This window comes from Theobroma cacao, chromosome 5 (genome assembly GCF_000208745.1).
Source record: "Theobroma cacao cultivar B97-61/B2 chromosome 5, Criollo_cocoa_genome_V2, whole genome shotgun sequence".
NCBI lineage: Eukaryota > Viridiplantae > Streptophyta > Magnoliopsida > Malvales > Malvaceae > Theobroma > Theobroma cacao.
The window spans coordinates 10,313,450-10,323,639 of NC_030854.1; the positions used below are offsets into that span (position 1 = coordinate 10,313,450).

General features: G+C 35.5%; 1 protein-coding gene across 1 annotated transcript; it reads right to left on the minus strand.

Moving 5' to 3' along the window:
• Positions 85 to 3,465, minus strand: LOC18598452 (fasciclin-like arabinogalactan protein 17). Its single transcript, XM_018121879.1, has 2 exons — positions 1,836 to 3,465; positions 85 to 530 (listed from the first exon to the last, which is right to left on the minus strand). The coding sequence occupies exons 1-2, from the start codon at positions 3,151 to 3,153 to the stop codon at positions 457 to 459; spliced, it is 1,392 nt and encodes a 463-aa protein (XP_017977368.1). The 5' UTR covers positions 3,154 to 3,465; the 3' UTR covers positions 85 to 456.

The following is a 10,190-nucleotide window of genomic DNA, read 5'->3' on the forward strand; positions in this document are numbered from 1 at the left end:
AGAAGGTAGCAGCTAGCTGTGCCGCCTTAATCACCAAACCCGGCATTAGCAAAGTAAAATCCAGAGGAATAGGAAAAGCTTGAATTTTGGTTCACAAAGAGGCAAAAAGGAACAGAACCCTTGATTTGATAGGATGGAAAACACAGGTTTTCAAGGTTGTTCATGCATTATGCATATGATATAAGAGGCAGTGAATCATACACAGAAATAATTAAAAAATGGTATGTAATTACAGTATTTATGACAAAATAACAGCAAACTTTCTCTTCTGTGGGCATTGCATTTTGAGGATATCACCAGCACTCCCTTCCAGTGTATTATGACACAATATCTACCCTACAACAACGGCAAATGACAAAGCATCTTTACCCCGGAGAAAGTAATTTTCACCTTTGTTTTCGGTCGTTTTACTCGGTTTCCTGTTTTTTCCTTCTTGAGACTATAATTTTATATTATTCATTGACATGAGCGAAATCGCAAACCCTGTCCGAGAGTGCCAAGCATCCAACATCCTACTTCCAACAACTTCCCTGCATAATCAAACATGAAACACAATATTTAAGTCAACTCATGATTAAGCGTCTACATCAAACGCATAATTTACATTCAAGAAACCAAGCAATTAAGTGGCATAGATTGAATAATTCAATAGTAAACTTGATCCCAACCAGAAAAACCCTAAATAAAATTAAGGTCAGCTAATAATAGGTAGAGTACAATTGCACAACAAATCTTGCCAGCCGATTGCAAAAGTGCTCCCAAATCATAAGAGAAATACATATATATATCTATATCTATATATATATATATCTATATCTATATATATATATATATATATAATAAAATAAGGCATGGGGATTAAGTATCTTGTTGGCAATAAAGGTGTGGTGGGGTAGACAAATGTGGCAAACAGCTGGGCAGGCCTCGATTTTTTTTAGCTCTCATGTTTAGGCGTTTTTGTAATTTTGGTCACATGGACTCGTCGGTGGCAAGGGCAATGAAACTCGAGCAATAATTCTCATCTATTAGCAAAAGAACCTTCTTCCACCGCTCCATCTAACCCTTCCCTGCTTGTTCCAAATGACTTCTATATTGTAGATTAAAGTAGTGCAAAAAACTAAAGATTATCTGGACATTTTACTTTCTCACCAACAATTCTAGACTTCTCCAGGTTCCCACTTCCCACTTGCCAACCTAAATTCCATTGCTTGGCTCAGAAGTGAAACCGAGTATCTCTGGTCAAAACTTGCTCAAAAGTGAACCACTATAACCCACTTTCTCTCCATGTGTGGCATTTCCAGGCAAAGAACAATGCCAATACCCCATATATCACCAATACTCTATCACCCTCCATCAATTTAGTCAATGATCATATCAACAAATCATTCCTTAATATGGCAGGATGTTATTGGCTCATTTCTGTAATGCTAAACAAAGATAGTAACCAGCTTTCCTTTCCATACACCCACAAACCCATCATAAAAAGGAGACCGCAACGATAAACGCGTATTCCATGATTCCCATCTGCCCCACCACCAAAAACATCAATCATCAAAAGAACACCGCCCAAATTCCAACTTAATACTCACTCCCTGAAGCAATTCTATACCACTAACTGAGTTCCCATATTCCAGTTCCCTAGCTCCCCATTCTTTTCATTCTCATTTAAACCCCATTAGTTTCTAATCTAAATACTAGAAATTATCCAAAAATACCCAACCAACCACAATCTCCAAGTTGCACAATTCAAGAATTTATTTCCTAACAATAATACTTAACAGGATAATCTAACCAATTAACCAAAAGTTAAAAGAGTCGGTAATAAAACTACAAACCTCTCCTGGGCTTGCTGGCAACCTTAACAGCAGCTGGTTTCTGGACAGTCTGAGTCTCTTCCTCCGGGAACAAAACCCCATCAATCCCCTGAACTGAAATCCTCCCATCCGTATAGATATCCGGATCGAACAAATACGCAGAACCCTCGCCATGGCCGAACTTCACCGAACCATCAGCCTCCTGAGCCACTACCTTATGCGGCAAACGCAGCGTATCATATCTCACTTTCCCAAACCTCCTAACCGCATTGTACATACTCTCCTCGGTCTGATACTCGGGAATAATATGGTAATATATAATCTGTTCCGGCGCCCCTGGCTCGCTTAACTGATCAGTAGTAAGCTTCGCCATGGCTTCATCATTCGGAGCCAAGACCGTTATAACATATCCTTCGGAAACTAATCTCCCCATTTCCGTTGCTAAAGAAGTCAAGTTGACTAGAATATCAGCCATTTCGTTGTACCCACCGTAATGTAACAAAGTGTGGATAAAATCCTTGACCTGGCTCTCACCGTCAAAATGATGGTGAGGTCCGCCAGGTCCCGGAGCTGGCGCCGGCGCCAGAGAAGGACCTGGAGCCATCGCTTCATAGATTGGGAGTACCGGTGGTGCTCCAACTGGCACCGGCGCTGGCTTCTTCAACCTGTGGGTGCGAGGATCCACTTCAGGTGCACCCTCAGGTAATACGGCGGAGATTGACCGCAGATTACGTCTCTTGTTGAAGTCTTCTATGACGGAGCGGGGAATGAGGAGCTGCTGGATACCGTGAATCACTCCGTCGGGTCGGATCACGTCATCGGGTCGAATCAACTCGGCTGAGTCCACAGTTTTCTTGCCGGTGGATTTGGACGTTAAGTTTAGATGGTCGTTACACAGGGTGTTGTGCTTGACAGGTCCTGTTTTGGGGTCGGGCCATTGGTGGGATCCGACCCGTTTGGGGATAATGTGGAACATCAGAAGGGTTTGGAGGGACTTGAGGTTTCCAGGTTCCAGTAAGAACCGTTTGAATTCCGGGTCGAGTTGACGCTCCAAGGCTTCATTCCGAGGGGCGAAAATGGTAATGTTGTGTTTGCCAACAGCTTCTTCAAGAGTTTGGAGAAGTAAAGCTTTTTCAACCAGTTCAGCTAACTCAGTGTAATGCGAGTCAAGGAGAGCAACAAGGACCGAGTTTGAATTAATCTGGCCGGAAGCAGATGAAGAAAAGGATTTCCCCGATGGGTTTTGAGGCAATGCAGCAATGGCAAACGAAACAAAGAAGAAGAAGTAGAAGAAAAGGAAGATCTTGGAGGAAGAGACACCATAGATGGAAGAATCCATGGTCCTCAAAGAAAACGGAAAAAGAAACACTTTTGACAAAGCCTAAGGAAAGAAGAAAACCCAAGACGAGATTTTGAAGATGAGGGAACTTGTTTTCTGGGGTTCGGAGGGAGTGAAGTGACGGGGTGATTATTGCCTGGGAAGAGTCCGAAAAGTGGGACACGACAAAGGGAAAGGGGAAGACTTGGGAAATAATGCAGCAGGAGGAAGAACTAAAAAAGAAAGATGAATGTACAGTGATTATTGCAATGAAATGAAGAGGTGGTCTGGAATTGGGAGCTTTGTGTTGGTGTGAGATTTGGTTCTGAGGTGGTGAGAGAGAACTTTGGGGCTGGACTTAGAGTTGAGACAGCCTGGAAGAGGGGACCACACGGGGTCGAACCTCTACTGTCACTTGTCAGGACTTTCCTTGTTCGGCTTCTTAGTTGAGACTTGAGACATGAGCCACGCCCCTTGTTAGGGGCTTAATTTTCTTTGCCCTTTTTGAGGGGTTATTTTTGGGTTGACATGGAGGCCTACCAACACCATCTTTTTTAAGTGTTTGCAAGATAAAAAAAATAAGTGTTGAGTTTTGCTGGTGGGCTCCTTTTGGAAGCTTTTGTTGGCACCGGATTAACTATATTATTTCATTTTCTTTCATTTTTTTTTACTATTTTTATGTTTGTGGCTATGGGCTGGAAGAGCATCCAAAGCCTTGAAAAGAATTTATATCAAATAAAATCATACTACCAAATTCTCATATTCAATTGTCTCAACATTTAACTACCCATCAAAGAATTCCTTGGAACCTTTTGCAGTAAACTTCTGGTTACATTAGTTTTTTTTTTTGGGTTTAAATGACTAGTTAGAAGTGGAGATCCATCTATTAAATGAACAAATAAAAAACTTTAAGGATCCACAAAAACGTTGAAAGATGTGGGATTTGCACCTCATCACTTAATATATTTTGATGTTCAAACTTCGCCTTAAAACACTTAAAATAGAAACTAAAAAGAAAAGAGGGAGAAATTTAGCCATCTAGACAAGCCTCATGAGATTAGGTTTAGGTGAGTTACTCTTTATACCAATAAAACAGCAATTTTATCTCATCTTTACTTTTGGTATCAATGCTTATAATTAAGTCCAGATGGTGATATCTTCGTGTAAAACGCATACTTAATGTACTCTAAAAATAACCAGAATATTTGAACATGTTCATGACATTGAAATGGGATTTAATTAACAAAACAAAAGCGGTGGGCAAAACAAGGGGCATGTGAAGTGAGAAGGCCCGGACAGAAGCCGAGGCTAATAAAGCAGTTGACAACTTTTCACATGTTGGCTTCAAGCTAAGGCAAAGGCAAGCTGTCGGTGTCCGGAAATAAAGAATAAATATATATATTATATATATATATAGCAAAAATGCCCTTGTTTTCACGCCAAGCCAAAAACATAAAACTCGCGCGTGAAACTTGCTATTCGGGCAGGCTATCAAAGTCTTCCCGCTACCGTCAGCGGGTGCGACCACTTGCCCACCGTTTGATTGTTTGTCACTGTCACTTCCCCTCCCCTCCCTCCAATCCACACACCCCCTTAGTTCAGTCCCCTTCCCCTTTAATTAATGCTACCCCTCCCCCCTCCCCTGTAAACGGTTTTTCCAGCTCGACTTTCCATTGGGTAAATTTGGATAAAAGTTGTGCTCATTTTCGTTGGTTTGAAGATGGCTTGAGTAATATATTAACAAGGTTTTTGATTTTGGTGAAGTTTATTAGGTGTAATTACGAGTTCCAGAAGGGTCGTAATGTGGAAATCTGATATCATTTAGTAATGTTTAACCTTACACTATATTAAAGTATGACCCGTGACCCGTATATTGTACACGGGTCAAATATAAGACATTCATGTATACGGTTCAGGTAAAGTTCATATCTCTACAACCTATGTGAATAATTTCAAATCCTGTTTAAAAATGCTATTCAACCTTTCTAAGCACTCTTTGGATTGAAGCCAACATGTGGTTAAGTGAATAAGCCCCTATGAGGATTCTTTCTAAATATGTTATAGATTTCTAAAAAATGAATTGTATTTAATTTAATATTCAAATTATTCTTATATTACATATAATTTAATCATTATATTTTATTTTATGTCATGTGGTGAAGACATGACATGATGATATATTATAGTGGATAGTGATGCGATATGCTTATATAGTATGAGAATATAATCACGTGATATTTTTTCATCTTTTATGTTTGTGTCTCCTAAGCACCATATCATTATAATATAATAAGTGATATTTTAATTAATGATACTTAATTAATTATTAGTAACAAGGATCTATTTGGTCCAAAATGAAAATATAAAATTTAATTGAATATAATAAAAGAATAAGAACTTATTTAAATTTTTTAAAAATATCATGCCAAATAAGTAATAGTAAAACTTAAACGTATCTATACATTTAAAAGAATATAAAACTATAAATGAATTCATTTAAAATACACATTTTTGTTTAGTTATTTTAATTCACTATTCACCTATAATATTTTCTCGACTATTATGTTATTTTAGCTTTCATAAAATCTAAATCATTGATTTTAAATCTAATATGGAAAGCAACCTTAGAATATTTTTGAATGTCATGAATATAAATCCTTTTATATAATCCCTAAAATTATATTATATAATTTGTTTGAACATCTTAATTTCAGAAAATAAAAATCTAAAGACAATCCATTTTATAAGTACGTAAACAAAGTGATTGCTACCTAATGGTAAATTTTTTGCTTATGCTATTTGTATCCCTTCAAGTTGATAGAATAATTTTATAGTGGAAATTTTGATTTCAAGTCAAGATTCATCGGCGTAGGTTTGAGTTGAGATGTTGCTTTCACTTTATTAAATATATAAATATATGGTTGGTCGAAATTAGAAAATTTTTATGCATTTGATAAAAAGCGTAGACATTTAAAAAGAATTAAGACAAAGACAAGCTAATGAGGAAGGTGAAGGCATTGAGATCCTTAATTCTCAAATAATGCCAAAACCAATTAATTTTGGATGCTTATATTATCCAATTTCCCATTCTAGATGCATGCCATCTTTTTTTCTTTTTCTTTTTTAAAGCACAAAAGAAAGCCCCATTCATGAATGCCGGTGCATTGTGTCCATAATTGATTCATCACTGTTTAATCAAAAATTAATGTCATAATTCAAAATCTTAAGAACCCTAAAATTATTATTTTTAAAAAATAAAAAAAGAAGAAAATCATAAAATTTAGATACGCATATTTAAAAGATGAGATTTTGAGCATCTTTTTCAGTTGATGGTCTAAATAGATTTATTTCTCCAACAATCACGTGAGACAAGGAATTGCGTGTGCTGTCCCAAAATTTTTACACCACTTGAAAATTATGTTTACATAGTTTCTTTTCTTTTTTGTTTTAATTTTTTAATTATTATTCATTAGCAATTCGAACGGGGACGGATTGAAGGTGTTCAATTTTATATTATAATTTAATTTTTTTTAAAACTAATTAATTTTATTTCTAATCGAATTATTAATTTCATCCATGACTTTATATAGTTATTCTTTAATCATCTTTTAGGCAAAATCTTGAAACTATCACTGAATATGAACCCTTTTGGATTTCACATCTTTTCAACATTTTAACCAAATTATTCATTTGAGTAAATTAAAGAAAACAAAAAGGCACAATAATTGGAGTTGGAATGTTTATATGATAATAATGGCATATAAGCATTTGACATTATTAGAAAGGTTAGTATTAATTATTACTAGAGTGGAGTACACAAATCATATAAAGGTTAAAGGGCCCATATTCTTTGGATTCCACAAATTGAAGATGCCCACAGCCACATGAGTTTTTTTATTATTTCTAATCAATGTGCTGCAACTTTCTTTGTCCCTTTTTATTGAATTTCCAGCACAAAATAAATATAAATAAAAATTTGTAAAGACAGGCTCAAGCTTTTTCTTGGCAAATTCTGAAGGCCAGTACTTGGAGGTGTACCAACAGCAGAGGTTGGGAAACGAAAGGGGCTGCACTGTCTCTTCCCTTTATTTTTTTGTCTACTTTTTAGACTTTGGGCTTCGGCCTTCTTTCCTCACTGTTGGCTTTCTTTTAGTGCCTGAATAAAATATAATTTTATTTATTTATTTTTTAATTAAGAAAACGAGCTTCGGATCTATTAAGAGGTAATGCGTCAACTAATGAGATAAATATTCGGATATATAATTTGGTTTATTTGAATAAAATATATTACTAATTAGGAATAGAAAGAAAATGTTTGGTTTGTTGGAATGATATTAAAGAATTTACAAGGAATATGCATACATATATAAATACCGATATGCCCTTTATAAAAAATAAAAAATTTTATTATTTCAAAAATATATACAAATTTATTTATAAAAGACCTAATTATTCAAACAAAAAAATAAACATTTTATTTATTTCATTTCTTTATCTCCTTTTCTCTCTTTTCTTCGTTCTTGTCTTCCTAATAAAATTTTATATAAATTAATATATTTAATACATGATTAAATTATAATTCAACTTAATTAAAATTATATATATATAAAGTTAGATTTTGCACAATAAATGCATAATAAATGTTGAAATTATATATTGTGATCTTTATGATGAAACGAGGTAGTTTTGACATTTAATCGGGATTATTGAAATGTTGTTATTTAATTTTGTCATGACCCGGAACTCCCATCGAGCCCGTGACAATTGTCGCGACGTCCCGATAGGCATTCATTACCCCGAATGCAGATCGAAACCCCGCAAGGCTTAGCATCAGCTTCCGCATCTTCTCAATGAGCGACGGTTATTAAATCTCACATTTCAAAAAAAATCACAAGTCATTTCCAAATCAAAACAATAAAATATTACTTTCTGGCTCACAAGGGCATTTTCGTCATTTTTCTTCGAAAACACCAAAACCCGCCAAAAACATGGTGTAAAAGCTAAATATGTTCATACATACTTTAAATCAAATAACTGAAGAATAAAATTACTTTTACAGTGACACGTGGGCCCCACAACTGACTAAGAATGTGTAGGGCTACGAACCCTTACTTTCTAGGATGCAACTTCGAGATTAATTCTCGTCTTAATCAACTATCAACAAATTATCCTGAGCTTGAAAAATGGATAGGAAGAGGGGTGAGATTATAATTACATAATCCCAATGAGTAAACAATTACCATCAAAAGCATCTAAAACCGAGTAGATGGAGACAATATAAAAACGTTATATCTCAATAATGTTCATAACACAAATTTCGTTTCAATCTATACCAAATAATTTCTTTTCATCAAAATTTCCCCGACTTATGAATTTCTTAAACTTGACCTCTGCCAGAATCATTCTCGCGGGTACCTTCGTCAAGGTATCCCACTGAGACCGCCAAGGCTGTCCAATGACCCATACCCATAAACATGTTTTTACATCTAACACACAGTCGTTCCTTGACGTTGGCTGAGTCTCACTCTCACGTGGTGGCCCGAACGTGAGGTGCACTCAAATCATACCTCAGGAGATACTTCACCCAACATCTCTCCCCGGAGGTAAGTATATAATTGGGTTATCGTACCCCTCTCATAGGTAGTCCACGAAAACCCCCACCACTGCAGTGACTGTTTGATATACCACCAGACCCATAAAAATTCCAGTAGCATAATATGGCGAATAAAATGTAATCCAGTCTACCGAGACCAATCTAAAACTGTTCATATATTTCATGCCAATCCCAAAAATTTAGCCATCATGTTACCATAGTGTCATAAGCCACAATTTCAATAACATATAAAATCATAAATTTCAACACAGTCTCCATATACTCAATTTTTCGAAAACAATATTTGATTTCAAAACCAGTATAAATCTCATTTTTATTAAAAAACATTTTAATTGGAAAACATAATATTTTATAATTTAAACTCACCATTCAATAAAAGCATCACACAAGTATATCTAGATATTTAAGACGATAAATTGTCCACTCACTGTATTAGGAGTATAAATACTCCTATTTTCAGTCAGCGACTACAGTCCTTTACCCGTATCCAATGGCTCACCACCTAGCCATAATCCATAACACATATTCCAATTAAATTGTGTCTAACAGTAATAAGCTATTTCAGGCTCGATATATATGCATGATATGAAATGAAAAATGCACGGGTAGCCATCTAGACCCGGTATTGGCCTAAGTTGATTTTTCATCCGATAAATTGGCCAATGCGTTCAATTTCACTCCAACTTGCTCCATTTCTTTTCCAATCCCTCAACTCACCAAACACAACTAATTAACACATAATTAGGCAAAATTTATCTTCACTTTTCTTCTTGGAACTTTCGACCAACAATGGTACACTAACTCCGTGATTTTTCCTACTTTTTTCTCCATAATTCATTAATTCCTACACCAAAAACTATTATTTCTTAATCAAATCACCTAGAATAAAATCCCATTCTTACTCATTATTCACTTAGAGAATTCGGCTATTGATGGGCACCAAACCTTTGGTGGTTTTCTTCACTTGTTTTCATGCTACACATCATTAATCACCTAAAAACACTAACATACCTAAAAATCAAACCAATCCAAGATCATTCTCTCTCCATACCCATTTTGACCAGCCATGAATTCATCATGAAAACATGTAGAATTAAGGAAAAATGCATGGGTAAGGTAAATCACTAGCAAAATCAAAGAAATTTTACCTTTGCTTGATCAAATCCTTGAATTTCGACACTTTCTCTTTGATTTTTCCCACTTACGGTTTGTTCTTCCTTGGTTTCTCTTCTCTTCTGGTTTGGCTGATCACTATGGGAGAAATGGGCTGATTTTTTGCCTTTTTATAAAGAAATAATAAAACAATAAAAACATGACACATGGCATTTCCTTATTAGTTCAAATTTTAAATATTTGACTTTTAATTCTTTAATTCTCCACCACACATTTCTCATGTTTATCCATTTCCATGATGAATAAAATCCCTTGGTCTTGACAAGTGTCG

What these genes read in the sequence shown, in the direction of transcription:
- LOC18598452 (XM_018121879.1), bottom strand. Translation starts at nt 3,153, where the DNA reads ATGGATTCTTCCATCTATGGTGTCTCTTCCTCCAAGATCTTCCTTTTC. An exon ending in TGCCAGCAAGCCCAGGAGAG is followed by an intron (nt 531 to 1,835) that starts GTTTGTAGTTTT and finishes TTGATTATGCAG; the next exon opens with GGAAGTTGTTGGAAGTAGGA.